At 39.3% G+C, this 18,169-nt stretch overlaps 3 protein-coding genes across 4 annotated transcripts; all 3 read left to right on the top strand.

The window, feature by feature from the left end:
- Positions 1 to 465: 465 nt before the first annotated feature.
- On the top strand, positions 466 to 8,768 carry FIP1[V] (FIP1[V]-like protein). Its single transcript, XM_021958400.2, has 9 exons — positions 466 to 1,510; positions 3,348 to 3,604; positions 3,959 to 4,085; positions 4,163 to 4,231; positions 4,360 to 4,500; positions 4,736 to 4,837; positions 4,934 to 5,268; positions 5,470 to 7,111; positions 7,902 to 8,768. The coding sequence occupies exons 1-9, from the start codon at positions 656 to 658 to the stop codon at positions 8,475 to 8,477; spliced, it is 4,104 nt and encodes a 1,367-aa protein (XP_021814092.2). The 5' UTR covers positions 466 to 655; the 3' UTR covers positions 8,478 to 8,768.
- A 2,955-nt stretch (positions 8,769 to 11,723) lies between these two features.
- On the top strand, positions 11,724 to 14,476 carry LOC110756896 (Calcineurin-like metallo-phosphoesterase superfamily protein). The gene is made up of 8 exons (XM_088244249.1): positions 11,724 to 12,184; positions 12,536 to 12,619; positions 12,886 to 12,920; positions 13,065 to 13,176; positions 13,345 to 13,424; positions 13,801 to 13,912; positions 14,026 to 14,148; positions 14,257 to 14,476. Exons 1-8 carry the CDS (start codon positions 11,987 to 11,989, stop codon positions 14,332 to 14,334), a joined length of 822 nt encoding a protein of 273 aa, XP_088100375.1. The 5' UTR covers positions 11,724 to 11,986; the 3' UTR covers positions 14,335 to 14,476.
- Positions 14,477 to 15,356: 880 nt separating this feature from the next.
- On the top strand, positions 15,357 to 17,612 carry ABCI1 (non-intrinsic ABC protein 10). Of its 2 annotated transcripts, none has more exons than XM_021958391.2 (2): positions 15,357 to 15,603; positions 16,687 to 17,612. In XM_021958391.2, exon 2 carries the CDS (start codon positions 16,756 to 16,758, stop codon positions 17,440 to 17,442), a length of 687 nt encoding a protein of 228 aa, XP_021814083.1. In that variant the 5' UTR covers positions 15,357 to 15,603; positions 16,687 to 16,755; the 3' UTR covers positions 17,443 to 17,612. The 2 variants fall into 2 exon arrangements, with proteins under 2 accessions (XP_021814083.1, XP_021814082.1); XM_021958390.2 differs by lacking the exon at positions 15,357 to 15,603 and adding an exon at positions 15,610 to 15,823.
- Positions 17,613 to 18,169: the final 557 nt, after the last annotated feature.

Genomic DNA, 18,169 nt, shown 5'->3' with positions numbered 1-18,169 from the left:
CAAGTTAGGTTTTTTTTTTGTCTGTAGTAATTTTTTTACAATTTACAATGCCACTTTCTTTTGGTGAAAATTCAATGCCTTTTCAACAATAGGGCAAGGAAGGATCTTTTGTTCAGCAAAAAAAGAAAAAAGAAAAAAGAAAAAAGAAAAAAAAAGGAAAAAGGAAAAGTGTTGGTTATTAACCCAACACGAGTTACAACTTACAAGTTACAACAAAAGCTTGTTCAACCCAAGTAGCCAACCCAAAAGTGGCACAACAACAGAGCTCTGAAGTCAAGTCTTTAGCCCATCAACAACAAAGGACATCTCAATTGGCAGCCCATGTCATGTTTACCCATTCGCTTAAGCAAAAGTGGAAAGAGAAGCCCAAAATTAGGAGCTTATATTTCTATCACCTAAATAATAATAATAATTATTAAATACATTTTGGGTATTGGAATTTAAGAAAGAAATTTGGAATGTAAACTGGGGAAAACACATAAGAAGCAACATTTTAAGTTTTACACATTGGCCATTGCTTCACTCTTTGGCTCTTGCAGTCTTGCAGACCTCAAAACCCTCTCTCCCTCTCTCTCTCTCTCACACACACACACACACACACACACACACAAACACTTCCCCTCTCTCTCTCTCTCTCTAAAGCTCTGTCCTTTAGATGGAAGACGATGACGAATTCGGAGATCTCTACACAGACGTTCTTAGACCCTTTGAATCGTCCCAATCATCTTCTGCGCCGCAGCCCCACCAACCCTCCACCGCACCCCAACCTCACCGTCCGATCGATCTCAACCTCCGTAACGAAGAGGACGAGATCCTATATGCAGCTCCTCACTCTAATCCTTCTCTTCCCCACCCACCGAATACCCAAACCCTAGCTCCCGCCGACCCTGCCCCCGCCAATTCGACTAAAGATGCGGATTCAGCAGGTGGGTCTAGGGTTTTGGAGGATAAAGGTGTTGAATTACCAAAAGTCGATTCCGTGGATTCTAATATCGGTGGTAAAAGTGTGGATTTGATGGACAAGGATGTCAATTTCGACATCGAGGAGGATAACAATGAAACTGATGATATGGGTTTGGACCCGGTGATTCCAGGGCTATCGGAAACCTTGCCGGTGAATGATTCGGCGGTCAATATAGGAAACCCGGAAGGTTCTAGACTGGAAGGCGAGAGAGGCGAAGATGATTGGGACAGTGACGATAGCGAGGACGATTTGCAGATAGTGTTGAATGATAACAACCACGGGCCTATGGCTATGGAGAGAGGCGGAATAGGCGGCAACGCTGAAGGCGACGACGACGATGAAGACGGGCTCGTTATTGTGGCTGATGGTGAGCTGAACCAACCGACGGAAGAGCAAGAGTGGGGTGAAGACGGAGCACAGGCGGCTGAAGGTGAGAGAAAGGAGATGGGTGAAGCCGGGAAGGCTGTTGGCGGTGGCAGCGTGGTTGCACCCCCCAAAGTTGGGTATAGCAATCATGGGTCTCATCCATTTCATTCTCAGTTTAAGGTTAGTTTAGTTTTGTTAATATGTCGATTAATGTAGGGAACTTTTTGTATCTGGGGTCTTGTGATGTCCCCTTCTTTGATGAGAGATTAGAATTGTAAATTATGCTTTGTAATGATTGTACAATGTGAGTATGTAGTTGATTATCAGTGAAGTGAAAATTAATAATTTGAATATGTTTCAGAATTGTGGCATTTACTTGAATCGATGGTACCAGAAAATTTGAATGGAAGTCACTCAGAGAGTGGACTTGCTCAAAATACAGAATCATATATGTTATTTTTTCTCCGATTGTGTTTATTGAGTAATTTAATTTAAATAAGCTGAGCATTACCTTCTTGATGAAGTGCACTGTCTTAAGATTTTTTCCCCCAATACCAAGTAGATGACTTTGCCTTTCAGCTGTCTAGATTGTCTTCTGATAGAAGGGTTTGGGAGTTTGGAGTGTGCAGAAGATCTTCACTGTTCGAAATAGAAAATGGGGAGACACATATATATTAAAGTCTATGAAATTGATTTTTCCTTACTCCAGACAGTAACTACATTTCTTTCTACCTAGGCTTAGCTGTGGGGGACAACTGCGGTGATACTTATTGAGGAACAGTAGTAAATGTGCTATTTATGTACACTTCTCGAGTAATATTGCTACAACAGGCAATTTATTAAACAATGATGATGTGTTTGAGAACACACCTAAATATTTGACAAACCTTCACAATTTCCAATCCTCAGATTTCTTCACCGTCATAAATCTTTGATTATCATTGATACTACATTGTAATGATGATATGAAGAATTTAGATTCTACTCGGTGGATTAATTTGCGTTGCCTCTCTGAGGCACATTAACTACAGAGAGGCCTGAGGCACATTTACTACAGAGCTTTAGAATTGAGGATTAGAATGATAGTTAACTAGGCTGACTTATTGTTAACAGGCTCTGAATCTCCATAAGAACAATTACTCTCACTTCCAAAGTTGTTGCAATTGATGAGGTTTGTGTATACCACAATAAATTTTTATGTAGCATGGCCTCATTGCCCTCTAGCCTATGCCCTTTCCAATCTTGCTGCAGTAGAAGGTGCAGTTATTAAGCTATTTTGCACATTATTATTCTATGAACAAGTACATACTGAAACACTTCTTTTCCGAATAAAGCATATTGCTTGAAACTCTGGAAAATGCTAGTAGCCTAGTAATTGTGCAAGTTGTTGAGACCGTACTAGATAGGTGGCACTGGATTGCCAATGCATATTATATTTTGCCCTTAAAATAACTGAGAAATCACTGCTGTACTTAACCTATAAAATTTTGAAGGATGCAAACTAGCTACAACGTTCTGAGCTTAGCTTAAATTTCTTCACATGTTAAGTCACCGTTTTACTGCATGCGAGTTTTCATCATTTTCAGCGATTAATATCTTTGTTCAGTTATCTTTTGAGTGCATCACTTAGTGCTAATGAATCTTCATGATTCTTTTGTTCTAAATGCCTTAACAGTCACTATGGTGAATCTTCCCAGCTGGGAAACTGTTAGCTTTAGTACAGGTCCCATTGTTTATGTTGCGTTCTGCTCTCATTTGGAGAACCCCAGCATGGGTGCTCCCCATTCCTAAAAAGTAGTTTTATAATAGGTCTTCACTACCCTCAGCCCCCATTTTTTCAAAGAGCCTAGGCTACACGTGGCTGGCTGTTGATTCACTCTGCTACCATATCTCATTTCTGATTTTGTTTCTCGTAAGCAACTTAAGGAACAGTTTGGATGTTATTATTTTGTTATTTGGTAAACTGTTTTTTTGAATGCTCTATTTCTATACCTAAAAACTGTTTCTTCTTATGCAGTACGTAAGACCAGGTGCTGTGCCAATGACTGGACCAGCTACTTCTGGCCCTGGAGGAGTCCCAGGTCAAGTTCGTCCGCTTGTAAATGTGGGTCCTGTAGTTGGTCGAGGTAGAGGTGACTGGAGACCGACAGGATTAAAAAATGCTACTCCACTGCAGAAGAATTTTCATTCAGGCTTTGGTATGCCTGGCTGGGGCAACAATATGGGCGGTCGCGGTTTCGGTGGTGGGCTGGAGTTCACACTTCCTTCACACAAGTAATATTCATGATTTTAAGATATCAAGATACACGGGGAACTAGATTGTTTGTTTTTTTACTGGCTCTCGTGATAGTGCCGTACTGTCATGTTTTCTTCTCATTTTTTTTTGGGTTAGAAGATATTGTTAAGTTTTTACTACTGCATATGATATGTGAAAAATCATGCTAAAGTGATTACATTTTCTTCTTTATTTATAAATTGCTAAAGTGCAATAGGTGATGGAGTTTGTGTGTGTGTGCCCTCTGGAGCTGACATCAGTCTTCTATTATTTTAAGTGTCATGTGTAATCATTTGGTTGTTGAAAGTTGGGTTTTCTCATTATTGTTTCTTGAATTTGCTTGTGTTTTCCAGAACCATATTTGATGTTGACATTGATGGTTTTGAGGAAAAACCTTGGAAATATCCTGGCGTTGATACATCAGACTTCTTCAACTTTGGCTTAAATGAAGAAAGCTGGAAAGATTATTGCAAACAGCTGGTAACAATCAAAACCTATAGCATATTGTCTAGTGTATAAGGGAATGCTATAACTGCCCCTATATTTTAAATTTGCAGGAACAGCTTCGCTTGGAGTCCACTATGCAAAGCAAAATTCGTGTTTACGAAAGTGGACGAACAGAACAGGTAATGAGGCGATTATGGACCTCAAGAAAATGTATTGGCTATTTGAGTTTTTAAGTATTTATTCTTTGCAACCATATGTTGGTGAAACGTGAAAAAGGAAAGTTTGCCTTTTCTTGTGTTCATCACAGGAGTATGATCCAGATCTACCCCCAGAATTAGCAGCAGCAACTGGCATTCACGATTTTCCTGCTGAAAATGCAAATCCTGGAAAGTCAGATGTTGGGCAAAGTGATTTAGTGAAAGGATCTGCTCGTCTGCGTCCACCTATAGTATGTATAGATGGTTTCATTTCTGAACTTTTTTTTCTTCTATAAAGACAGTATCTTGCCTTTTAAGTTTTGCTATCTCACAGATCTTGTATTTCTTGTTATCTATATTCTTGATCTGCGCATCTTGTGCAATTGCATTGATAATGCTAGCTCTTGTTGACCTGATGAATGGTTATGTTAGTTTCGGAGCTCATGCTCATTTCCTAAGTCCATGGTTGAATAAATTTCTTGACAGCCAACTGGAAGAGCAATACAGGTGGAAGGTGGTTATGGTGAGCGTCTCCCTTCCATTGATACCCGACCACCTCGAATTCGTGATTCAGATGCAATTATTGAGGTAGTAATCTGTTAGTGTATTGATCCCATCATTGTGTGTTCAATTCGTATTTTTGGCTAGGCAATATAAGTTAACTGCTGGCTTTTCTGTAAACAGATTGTCTTGCAGGATTCTTTAGATGATGATTCCTCTGCAGGAAATGGTATCCCAGAGAAAACTGAAAATGATCGCCCTAGAGAGGATTTTGGTAGAAGTGCTGTTGGTGAAGGAGACCTCGTGCAGGTTGATAGTGTGTATTTTGATGGTTTTCCTGCCCCTTATAACGACCGAAAGAGGGAGCCGGTTGGAAGAAAAATTCCATTCCATGATAGCATACCAGAAGTAGAAGGAATCTTGCCCTTCCCTCCAGAAGCGCCAGTCCCATACACGGGTTCTGGGGGAGAGACTCCTAGTTATCCTGGCGGAAGTTTTGGTTCCACTTTTGAGGAAAGGTACTAGGATTGTTATGTTGAAAATTGCCACCCTTATTGAGAACTCCGGGATGGGGTTAATAATGAGGAACTCTTTTTCAGTACAGAGTGCGAGAGCATAGTTTGTTTGCTTGATTTGATGGTGAATTTATAAATATGAACTTAACAAGATTAGAGTACAAACTTCATGAATGCCTTTTAACTCTCTTCTTATTGATACAGGGGAACACAGGGAAGAGCACGGGAAAGATCTCCTCATGTGACTCCTAGCCGGAATACAAGGGACAAAAAATTTCTTGACAACCAGAAGGAAGAATCCGCGGAAAGCATGGATGGTAAACGTAGTCCGCTGATATCGTCTCCTGTCACAAATAGGGGTGCCTGCGAGTCAAGTGTTGAGTATAGAGATAGTGACCAAGATGAGCCTGTGCTGGCTGATGGAAGCTCTGGAATGGAAAAGGAGGAAATAGCTACGGTTACTGTAAATGATGAACTGCAAGATGGGCCTCCAAAGCATAAAAAATTAAGTTCAAGAGTTGAACAATCTGCCGATGAAGAACTCGATGATGGCGAGGACTCAAAGGCTGCAAGAAGTAGTGACAACAGCAAAGCAAGATCTGGAAGCAGCAAGGATTATCAGAAGTGGAGGGATGGGGTTGAGGAGGAAGTCATTCAAGGACGTTCAACACACATGGGGGGCATCAAGAGGCACCTTAATGAAAATGAGCAGGGGTTCCAAAGGAAAAACCGTGATGGTAGACAGGAACCAGATAGAAGTCACACGGTAGTAAAAGGGAGGGAGGACTCTTATCCTTATAAAGACTGGGATCCTAGCTCTGCTCATCCATTGCAATTGAAAAATGATGGGCTTCATAGGCGAAAGGAAAGGGACAATCTTGACGGGCCATGGCAACGGAGAGATGATGAACCTTATGGCAGAAGGATTAGAACTGAAGAAACAAGGAAGAGAGAGCGTGGTGATGAAATGGGATCCAGGCACAGGAGTAAGGCTCGAGAAAGTGAGCGGAGTGACAAAGATGAACATCTTCAGTCAAGAAAACAGTTAGATAATGGCAGCTATAGGGTTTATCATGATAAGGATGTTGGCTCACGACCCAGGGAAAGAGAAGGTAGTTTGAAGGGTATGGATGATTACCACGGCAAGAGAAGGAAAGATGAGGAATATATGAGGAGAGACCATATAGATAAAGAAGATTTTGTGCATGGCCACAGAGAAAGTACCAGTCGCCGAAGGCGTGAAAGGGATGAAATTTTGGATCAGCGTAAGAGAGATGACCAGCAGAGAGTTAGAGATAATCTTGATGATCCACACTCTGTCAGGCACAAAGATGAAAGCTGGTTGCAGAGGGAGAGAGGTGATAGGCAAAGAGAAAGGGAGGAGTGGCATAGGGTTAAACAATCCCATGAGGAAAATATACCCAAGCGGGAAAGAGATGAAGGACGAGTTGCTATAAGGGGTGGGCGTGGTGCAGAAGACAAAGCATGGGTGGGCCATCCTAGGTCAAAGGATGAAAGCAAAGGCTCTGATAAGGAGCACCAATATAAAGACACTGTGAGACACAGTGAACCATCTAAAAGGAGGGATAGGGTTGAGGAAGAAAGCTCGAATCATAGGGGGCGTGAGGATGTTTATGGACGTGGAAATCAATTAAATAATGATGAGAAGAGATCCGGAAAGGAGAGATCAAGTACTCGTAATGAACGTGCTGACAACCAAAAGCTCCATGATAGAAGACCTAAAGAGAATACAAGGAAGAATAAAGAATCTGAGATTGCTGATAACAGCACTACAGTTACTTCCAAGAGACATCAAGAAGATCAAAGTGGTCACAGTAAGGAGATGGTATGTTCCCTTCTTGACATCAGTTCTCTTGTTTAATTTGTTTGTTGTTTTTTCCTTTTAATTCTTGTATAGTTTTTCTTCCTTGAAAAATAATGTATATAGGGTGCAAGCTTGATTTCGGATGACAGTTCTAATAAAATCCCAATTCTTTTTCTTTGTCATAACAATGGAATTCTGATATCAAATGGATACTCCACACTGAGCATCTGCAAAGTAGACTTTCACTGGTGTGGACCTATTCTCTTCCATGTTTCACAGCTGGAGTGTGGGTTCAGCTTTTCATTTCCTCCTTTCTTTACAAGTGCTAAAATCAGAAGATTGTATACTTGTCTTATCCTAATTAGTGGTAGCTTCTGCTCATGGAATTTTCGCCCAAATAACATGTATGTGCAGGGTCAGCAGTGATCACATATTCAATGATTTGGTACACTCTGCTGAGACTAATAATCATGTTTTAGCTGCATTTGAGTTTGCTCATGCTATCTTTCTCCATTCAACTTGTGGTTCAATTAGTGTAGGCCGTACTGAAGGGTATGACTGACCCACATTATGTGAGGGAAAACGGAAGTGAGCTCCTGCATATTGCAGTTGGATAGAACAATAACAAATGGAACAACATTTATATTTACTAGTTGACAGCTTACAGACTAATCCAGGAATTTTCGTGCAGAGCTGTGCTTGTTATTCATCATCACTTTTTGTCCTTTGTACTTGACCCTAGTTTATTAATGAAGAATGTTTCCTCCTGGGGTGGGCTCTTTTCTCATTATTGCTTCTTTTGCCCCTTTAGGGCATGAAAGGTACCCGTGTGCAAGGAACTGGTGAGGGAATCCCACAGCACCGTCACTCTTCCAAAAGGCATAAGGAAGATGCTTCCTCTGATGATGAACAACAGGATTTAAGAAGGGGTCGCTCCAAATTGGAACGCTGGACGAGCCATAAGGAGAGGGATTTCAGTATCAACAGTAAATCATCATTAAAGTTGAAAGAGCTTGATAGGAGCCACAACAGAGGATCCTCAGATGCCAGTAAACTTCCGGAAGAATCTTCCAAACCAGTTGAGGCTGTTGATAATCAACATTCATTGGTTGAGGAGAAAGATGCCGGTGATCAGGATATTAAGGATGCAGACACCAAACAATTGGATGCAGACACAAAACCATTAGAGGACCGGCACCTGGACACAGTTGAGAAGTTGAAGAAAAGAAGTGAGCGTTTCAGGCTTCCAATGCCAAGTGAAAAAGAAGCAACAACAATAAAAAAGTTGGAGAGTGAAGTGCTGCCTACCACCAATAGTGAGACTCCTGTGGAATCTGAGATTAAACCAGAGCGGCCAGCTAGGAAAAGAAGGTGGATCAGCAACTGAATCCAACATTAAGGAACTTAGGTTAGTTGGCTGAATTTCTGTGGCATGAGGGAAGTTATGCATCTCAACTCCCTTGCAGTGCGCAATCATTCAGCTTGTTTTGAAATGGTTTTTGTAGGGTTCCCTAGAAGGCCATGTACCTCTGCGCTGCAGTAATATAATCTTGTAACCGTGCTGCCACAGCATACTTATCAATGTTTTCTTTTGTATATACTGGTGATTGTAACATTGAACTGGCCACTAATGTGGCGCAGGACTGCTTTTAGCAACTATTCTTATTTTTGTTGCTCAGGTATAATCTTGGCCTAATTCGAGGGACATCTATCAGACCTGGCAAATGCTGTTCATTGGATCCATGTAGAAGCCAGGCGCCATGGGATGCAACACAAGAACTTGATACAGGCAAGAAGCTTCAAGGCTGAAGAAAATGAGAGTGAGGAGCCAATTGACACGAGAGAAGCTTTTCCAATGTGTTTGGAGATGACGACCTCACCGGTGATGGTGAAATGAATTAGAACTTATATCTGTATACTGTATCTTGATCAAATTCTTTTACCCCTTTTTCTCTTTTTGGTTAAAAGAAACAGAGAACTGGTGGTGAGCTTGAAACACACGACATTTGAAACCCATTTGTATTTTTGGAACAAGTGAGTTTTAAAAACAACGGATTAGTAGAAAGTTAATGTAACAATAGAAAAAGGAATAATTAATGGTATTATTCTAAATTACATAAATCTCTTCTTGTACGTGTTATGGTGTCCCAGTGCTCCTGTGCTAGTTGCATGAAGGAGCACTGTTATTCTCCTTTTGTGTCACCATCTGTTCCATATATGCATATGGTATTCGGATCCTTTGCTTGGTTTTTCTCAATATATTCATCATTTTTGAATGTTAAATTGACGCTGCAATTGGTGATTTGGATTGCTCTTCACTGTTTTGTCCTAAGTTCGAATCAAAATGGGTCATGTGTCCTAAGTTCTAAGCTAAAAACTTCACAAAAGCCCTCCTTAGCACCCAAAAAGAGGGTGGAAATTTTTTTTTCTTTCACAAAGGTTAAACCGTCAAAAACCCCAATTAACTATAATGCTTGTCGAAATATCCACCTTAAATTATTTTTTCAACTAATTTAACCATCAGACTATTTTAAATGGTCAATTTAGCCCATGCCATTAGTTTTCATGTAGTTTCATTCAATTTTCCGTTAAAAATAATTAAATCTTTAAAAACTAAAAGGCGAAAATATAAAATTAAAAAAAAAAAAAAACCCTAGCAATCAACGTCTTCCCTACCCCATCCCTCAGACCCTCTCTCTGCAATCCCACATCCGCAAGGTTTTTCCAGTGAAAGAGCAGCAGCGGAGGTGGAGAAGGAGGACTTGAAGATATACCCACCTCTACAACACTGCCATGGACATTGCTATGTTTTTCAGAGCAAACCAATTTGCAATGTTCTCAAGCAAACCAATTTGGGTTTAGGGATTTCTTCCTTCCTCTTTCTGGGTTTTGGGTTTAGAAATTTACAAACCATAGCTTGATGGTCTGCGACAGCATCAGCTGGGTTGGGTGCTAAAAATTGATTTTTTTTCTCTGGTTCTTCAAAGAGCTCGAATGGGGAAGAAATAAATCGGGAGGAGGGGGGGAGAGGGGATTCTGGTTTCTGCAGGTGGGGGGTGGGAGGAGGGGGGATGGGTCTGTGGGTGGTGGTTGGTGGTTGGGAAATGGGGGCAGAAGAAATCAGAATGAGGGAGAAGAAATCGGGGGAGGGGTGCTGATTCTGGGTTTTGCGGAGTGGGGGGAATGGGGGAAACTAGAATTTATAAAAAAATCTGAAACTAGAAAAAGAACTCCAAGAACCAGCAAAACCCAATCCTTGTCGAGCTTTAAACTTTATGAACCATACAAAATTGACAACACCCAAGGTGGTTCCAACCATAAATTCTTCACTCAATTATTATTATTATTTTTTTAATAACAAAAACATTATCTGTAAAGCTATAAATACATATCGTCTCAGCTGCCCAAGTCCATCTCCACCTCTTCCCCACCTGCCCTTCAGCCCATTGTTGCCCGTAGAATTTGTCCTTTCACTGGGAAGAAATCAAACAGGGCAAACAAGATTTCCTTCTCAGCTCACAAGACCAAAAAGTTGCAGTTTGTGAACCTACAATACAAGAGGGTTTGGTGGGAAGCTGGGAAGCTCTTTCTTAAACTACGTTTATCAAGTAAATCATTGAAAACGATAGAGAAAAACGGAATTGATGCCGTTGCCAAGAAGGCTGGGATAGATCTTCGCAAGTTATGATACTCGGGGTTGTGTTGTTTATCCCCACTTATTCTGACATGCCTGATCACTGTATTTTGTTCTAATCAAATTACTTTTTGTTCCTATTTTACCCCAGTATCTTGTGAAAAAGCTAACGGCCGGGGTGAGGCGAATAAATTTAATACAAGGGCTAAATTGGCTGAAAAATTAATTGAGGATGGAGATTTTGACAAGCGTGATAGTTTAGGTGGATATTGGGCAGTTTACCCCTTTCACAAAAGTACCTTGGCGATTGACCAAAAAGAAAGAACTTCGCTTGGAAACCCATTGGTTTTACGTGGAGCCCTGCCAACTAAGGATGACCTGACCTAGTATTTTAGGAAGGCTGTGAAAATGTTTAGGGTGATAATGGTTAGAGCATCCATAATGGGCTTCCTAAACTACATTCTTAGATAAATTTTAGGAATGAATTGGAAAAATACAACTTTAATCATGCTCCCTATCCACCTCCTAAAATACAAAGACCTCTAGAAGCTCCTAAATATGAGGAAAAAGAAAGGACTCTAGTGACTCCCTATAATTTAATGTTGCTTTGTTTTATACATATTTTAAACTTTTAATTAATACAAACTATTTTTATATATATATTATTTTGTATAGAGATAGACCAATTATATTGAATTAAAAAATAATTATAGTATTTATGACTCTCTAAACTAGGGAGTATGATTGAAGTTCAAATTTTATAAAGAGTTCTTAAAATAACTTTTGTATGTTTTTAGCTAAATTTTAATTAAAAAATAAGGAACATGTTGTAGATGCCCTATAGTAAATAATACCGAGACACAGACGAAACTTCTCAGTTTGGAATCTTCACAGCCTGTTAAGACGTGTTCATCGTCAATAATGAATAATGGGGTATCTATCAGCATCAATATAGCAATGGATAAACTTTAGACGCTGAAAATAAATGGAAATGGAATATATATACCCTCAAAATCAAGTCATTTTGTGTGGTTTTCCCGAGACTCACAGTAACGTACTTGCGCATCATGTGCAGTGCAGGTTCATCAACAATACTAATACTACAGTCGAACTCGATACATGTCATCGTCTCAGGCGTTCATTCAGATCTGTAAGTCTAGCTAGCTTAATCTTACTGAGCAGAAAGAGAGGCAGTGAGATTCAGACCCAAAAAGGAAAAAAGAAAAGAAAAGAGAGGCAGTGAGTGAGAGTACTGTTATAGAATGGAAAAACCCTCTTGGGTTCTTACTTTTGTGGCGCAGGCATGTTTGTGCTTTAGTCTCTACCTTGCTTTTCAACTGGGTCAGCCTCAGAAGCCTATTTACCATGGTACAAGTGGGACGAGACCCCTTGATCTTTATTTTATCAGCGTTGGAGGGGGCTTCAGACCTGTCAATCAACAGACCCATCTTCTCAAACAGGTCAGTTTCTTAAGTTATAATGCTTCTTGAATAATCAAGTAAGGAATTTGGCCTATATTCTATAAAGCAAAGATTTTTATCTCCTCTAATGCTATCTTGGTGGATATGATTGTTGTTAATGTTAGGAAATATGGGGAAACTCGAAGGAAATAATCTACGTTATACAGTGTGGTTTTGTTTTGGTGCTAAATGAAAGGCTCGGCTGAATAACCGGGTGGGAGTAGTACTATGATATTGTTTGCAGAGGAATCTTGTTTCCACTTTTTCCTTTGGTTACTTTAAGTGAGCAGAGTTGTGAGGGCTTTGACAATATTTTCCCTGGATTAATTGTGGTTCTTCTTGTTGATAAAGATGGAGAAGGTGGTAAAGAAGTACAAGGCAAAGTTCGTGGTGGACATTAGTGATCTTGGGAAAGATGATCCGCTCATGCAGAATGTAAGGTTTTTTTTCTCTTTTTTTTTCTCAAAGCATTTGAGCTGCAAAGCCACCATTCTGCTTGATTATTGAAGTATGTATCTCTCAACATGGAAGAAAGACCTTTTAAGAATCTTAATATGATGGGATTAATCATAAATGGAGGTATATTCTATGTACTTCAACAAAATGGATAAAGTTGATAGATTACAATTGTTAAAGACTAGAAGTTGTTCCTTTCTTTGGTTTCAACTGTTGGTAACAATGGTGGATGTATTCTTTTACAGGGTACTCTGCTTTTCTCATCACTGAAACTTCCCTGGTATGCTGTCCTCTAGGCAATATTCTTTGAATTGGGTACATTTATCTAATATAATGTTCTTATTGCCGTGTCTGAGGTTCAGCTATGCTGTTTGCACTGTTGTTTATTTTTTCCTGGTTAAGGCATGAATAGTAGCACTTGTAGGTACACCACTAGAGTTTCAGAAAGACACGGAGGAGGTTACTTCCAAAAGAAGATCAATTTACCTTACGAGAAAACCTTAGATGTCATTGTGGTGGATACTGGATTGTTACAGGTATGTATTATTTTGTTTTTCAATTTTATCTATCCGATCCTATTTTGTATAGATTTCCTTCTTTGCTTGACTGGCAGTTCATCCAAGGGTTGATAAATATATTGTTTCTGCTGTATATATGTATCTTTTTGTTCTACTTTCTTACTTGAACTTATTTTCAACGTGAAGGGCACCGGATCATTAGGTGGGTTCGGAAACAATCAGTTAAATTGGCTGAAAAGGACACTAGAAGTAACCGGTAGTAACTGGTAAAATTAATTACTTGTATGGCCCTGCTAGTTGTAGTTGATTCATGTTCTTGGCTTTTCTGATCTTATGTGCTAGCAATATCTTAAAAACACAAAAAAGCTTGAAGAAATTGTGAAATGTTCTTTCAATTTTGGTGTTTTCTGATAATTGATATTTCATGACTCATATTGTTTCTGTGTTTTGAAGCTGTTATTTTTGCAATCCAACTCTAAAATTCTGGTTTTCATTATGATGCTTACATGAACTGGAATTTCTGCGGTATAGAAGATATGACTTTAAGAATTGGTTTCCAACTAGCCCTCACTCCTTGAGCTTTTTTTTTCAGTAAGTGATAACTAATCTTCCAATGTCAAACTGGCTTGTATTGTCATATAGGCGCATAGTCGTTGGATTCCACCCATTGGCTATTTGTGAAGATGGTGAGGAGGGAATGGGAGCAAAGAAAGTTTTTGAGTCTCTACAACTTATTTTTATGAAATTTGAAGTGGTAAGAATTTTTTTTTTCTGTATTCACTAAAACCTTATTTCTGCACCGATTCCAAGTAAAATGCCAAATCTGACTCCCAAGTCCTCTCCTCACCAATACATGTTATTCTCCAGAATGCATACTTAAGTGGGCAGGGTTGCGCTAGCAGTGTCCAACGACGCAGCCTGAGCTACCTTGGGAACCCGGGGCGAATGGAGGATGGTTTTCTTCTTCATAGAGTCAGCACACTAAAGATTGTGGGTATTCATTTCTTGTGCTGTTTCATTACAGCTTTATTTTATTAAAAAGGTATCCCTTGTCTATCATGTTTGATACATTTGTTCTTTCCTTATTCTGGGCTGCAGGTAACCTACTTTGTCAGCTCAGGTGGGGAAGTTGTGCATAAATCTGTACTCCATCAGAGGGGTAAGGAGATCATGTAAATTGTGTTCAAGAGGACCTAGCTCTACCCATTCTTTTAACAATCCGTCTCTCAGATTTATTCTGAGTGTAAAAGTAAAAGCTATGGATTTTTAAGTAAACAAACCTTCATCTTTTTGACAATAGGAGTAGATTATTCGTTCACATATGTTGCTTTTACATGCTTCAAGCATCTTAAGAGCCCATGGGTAGAACTTGCCCTTAAAAACCGGCTTGTAAGGGAAGGATGGCCTGTGAAATTACACTTTTGTCCTTCTCACAGGCTTCCATTTCCCTTGCCTGACCTAACTATATTTATGATACAACCTTCCTACGCATATCCTCAAACCCAGTATTGCGAAAGCCCACTTGGTTATGGGAGCAGTGTCTTTTGTTTTTCCTTAGCACTAAGAGAATAATACTGAGTAACAGATCTACCTTGGATTTGTTGCAATCTGTCCTCAATCATCTATGTTTCCTTATCTGTAACTATAAATATGTAATGTGCCTTTTGTAAACGGCAGGCTGAATGACATTTGCAATTTCTTTCTTTTCATTACTATTTTATTGAAGTATCCTTTGCAATTTCTGCTCTTTCATTTACAAACTCCTTTCTATAAGCCACACCCTATCAATTTATCAATCTGAGCCTCCTCCTCCTCCTCCTCACTTATACTCTAGTCTCTATCGTCTCTCTTTAGTCCTTATTATTTCTTTTTTAGTCACATTCAGTAATTTCTTGTAAAGGTCGCGTTTTGCGCTCTCAACCAGGGCATTGGAAAGGGAGTCACACATTTGCTACTAAGCAGATTAATGGAAACCCAGGTTGTTAAAAATTAGAGATTACAGAGAAAATATCATAATTTTGAATCGTAGGCATAGAGATTCTATAAAATACATATATATATCACAGCACAGAGAAAAAAGCTAATCGTTAGTTATTAAACAAACAAAAAAAGATGAAAAATTTATGACCAAGATCAGCATCACATCAAATCATAACTCGTTAAATTTATCAACGAAATAAATTGTATTTATTTTTTTGTGAAAAAGTAAAGTGCAATTAAACAAAAAAAGCCCAAAAAATTATAGAAGTATTTTTTGGTGAAAAGTTAAATGGATATTACCCAACTAGAGAGACCCACCCGATAGCCATACCACCCAAATTAACCCAAACTCAAATCAAACCCCATTTGTTTTCAGAGCTCTCCCTCCCTCCTTCCTTTACAATTACTTATCGTCGCATCTGATCTCACTCACGACGAAGCTTACCTTGACACTCCAGCAACCAGGTTTCACTTCTCACTTAATAGTATAAAGTCTTATTCTTTGATAAGCTTTTGCAATTTTAATGTGTTTTTGTTTCTGGGTATTGCACATTCTCTGTAACTTTGATTTTCCTCTTTCGAATTCATGATCTCTGGCTGGTGTTCAAATGGTAATTAGATAAAATCAATCCCCATCCGTGACTGTTTTGCCAGCACTGACTCACTGAGCTATCGTCCATCGCCGGTAAGTCATCCTTTTTAGTTTCTCTAGTTTTTCATGGAATTTGTTTACTTTCTTTCTGGCAGAAAGAAGTGTGAAAAATATTACAAAATGAAAGTTATAGGTTGAGTTGTTTTGAGTTCAATTTTCCCTTCTGCTTGCACCAGCTGCTCTTCCTTTTCATCAGCGTCTCCCTCACTTCTGCTTGGCTCTTTTGACTTTTTGATCCGTTACTGTCATACCCAATATGAACATCAATCCCAAATTGGTTTTTTATTATAAATAAAAAAAACCCCTTTTTGACCTCGCGGCTCTGTTTAATTTTGCAATATTGTGTGACTTTATGAAATTTAATTATTCAATTTTCTATTTCATTAGATAACATATTGTGCTTCTGTCTGTCTTGTTTCCATGTAATTTGCCTCTGTTTGTGTTTGATTCAATGAGAATTCTGATGTGTTTTTATTTGTTTTCTCAGTGAATCTGTCTGCATGATTATGGATAATACCCAGATGCTTGTGTTTTGTTATGCCAATCCATATGTGGATCGCGTTTCTCTTGATTTTTGCATTTTATTCAGATGATATAGTAATCAAATCGTTCAGGAAAGTTTGCAATGGATTTTCTTCTTTTCATTTGGGTTAAAACTTTCTATGATGATACTGCATTGCATTCAAATTTGCTCCGTTCCTCCTCACGCAATTACAGTTTGATTTTAGTTTTGTAACTTGTTCAAAGAAAAATTAAACCTTGAGTTTTGATTCTCAACATGTTCTTTTGCTTCATCCGTTATTCCAAGTATAACTCTCCTCTCCTTATTTTTCCTTAACTTTCTTAGAGAAATTTTCTGATAACAGCTATAATAAACACTTGAACATCAACTGCAGATGATAAACACTTCAAAAGTTCTTTGATAGTCTAGCATTAGCTGCAGTTTTCCTGTTTCTTAGACCCTGATGTCTCTCAGAAAGCCCCCGCTTCCCCGTCTCCTTCTCGACAATGTCTCTTGTATGAGGAATGCCCAACAAATCTTGAGACATGTAAATGCCTCCATTCATGATGGTGGAGCACTTGTACTGATGGGCACTAATGGCTCAGGCAAGACTACCTTCCTGCGTATGTTGGCTGGATTTTCTCGTCCTTCAGCTGGTCAGGTCCTGTGGAACGGGCATGACATCACAGATTCAGGTGTTTTCCACCAGTACAAGCTTCAACTTAACTGGCTCTCCCTTAAAGATGCTGTGAAGGAGAAGTTCACAGTTCTGGACAATGTTCAGTGGTTTGAAGTTCTTGAAGGCAAGCAGGGGAATTCAATGCCAGCTTTGGAGCTGATGGGGCTTGGGAGACTGGCAAAGGAGAAAGCAAGAATGCTGTCGATGGGGCAGCGGAAAAGGCTGCAGCTCGCGAGGTTGCTGGCAATGGATAGGCCAATCTGGTTGCTTGATGAGCCTTCTGTTGCTTTGGACACTGAGGGGCTGAAGTTGCTTGAATATATCATTGCAGAGCATAGGAAGAAAGGTGGAATTGTGATTGTGGCAACACATCAGCCAATTGAGATTGAAGATGCTATGTATTTGAGGCTGCCACCTAGGTTCCCAAGGAGGATGACTCTGGTAGATATGCTTGATCGTTCGGATTTTTGAATTTAAATTTACAAGGAAAAAATTTTGTCATTGAGATTATGAGATTGAGAAGTCCTGTTAGTGGTGTTCAGTAGAAGATTCTAAGCCATTGCAAAATGCAAATTATGGACTTCTGATTTCTATAGTTAATGGTAACAAAACGTTTTTGCATATTTATTATGCATGTTAAATTCTGGACTCTCATACCAATTACCAACTTTTTTCTTTCGGTTACAAGAGGGGACGAATCTGAAAATTAAAATGAAATAACAAATAACATTTCGAGTTGACACCCAACTCAATCTATATCATCCAAAATAGGAGCCAAATAAGTAGGTAAAATAAGAAGAAAATTTTGTATACAACGGAAATAGCACTGTTTTGCAATCCCTAATGTAAGTTCTTCTCAAGTCAAAATTATGAAAACCCAAAGACAAATTGTGTCCAAATATCTCTTTAGCTATTTTTTTTTTATGTCCCCATCTTTTCATGATATGACCATTGTGTCCCAGAAAGTTTCATGATACCTGACTGACCAAAATACCCTTCCCCCAAGTCCGGAGCACTATAAAATAGGCCTGAGGCAGCAGGAGGTTAGGGTTTAAGGCTCATTAGTTTAAGAATGAGGCTTTGCTCTCAGAGAGGCCGTTTGGGGTGTTCCTGAGGGTTGGTTGCCACCTCTCTGAATGTCTGCGGAGCCGATGATTTTCACCCAACCTTATGTTACATGCGATGCAACTAAACAGCT

Source organism: Prunus avium, chromosome 7 (genome assembly GCF_965620075.1).
Source record: "Prunus avium chromosome 7, drPruAviu1.hap1.1, whole genome shotgun sequence".
In the NCBI taxonomy this organism is placed as follows: Eukaryota; Viridiplantae; Streptophyta; class Magnoliopsida; order Rosales; family Rosaceae; genus Prunus; species Prunus avium.
Note: the sequence above shows the minus strand (reverse complement) of the source record. Positions and strands in the feature narration are given on the sequence as shown.

Coding starts and splice junctions, on each gene's coding strand:
- ABCI1 (XM_021958391.2), top strand. CDS start 16,756: ATGTCTCTCAGAAAGCCCCCGCTTCCCCGTCTCCTTCTCGACAATGTC.
- LOC110756896 (XM_088244249.1), top strand. CDS start 11,987: ATGGAAAAACCCTCTTGGGTTCTTACTTTTGTGGCGCAGGCATGTTTG. Junction 13,425..13,800: donor GAAGTAACCGGTAGTAACTG/GTAAAATTAATT, acceptor ATTGTCATATAG/GCGCATAGTCGTTGGATTCC. Junction 14,149..14,256: donor GAGTCAGCACACTAAAGATT/GTGGGTATTCAT, acceptor TCTGGGCTGCAG/GTAACCTACTTTGTCAGCTC.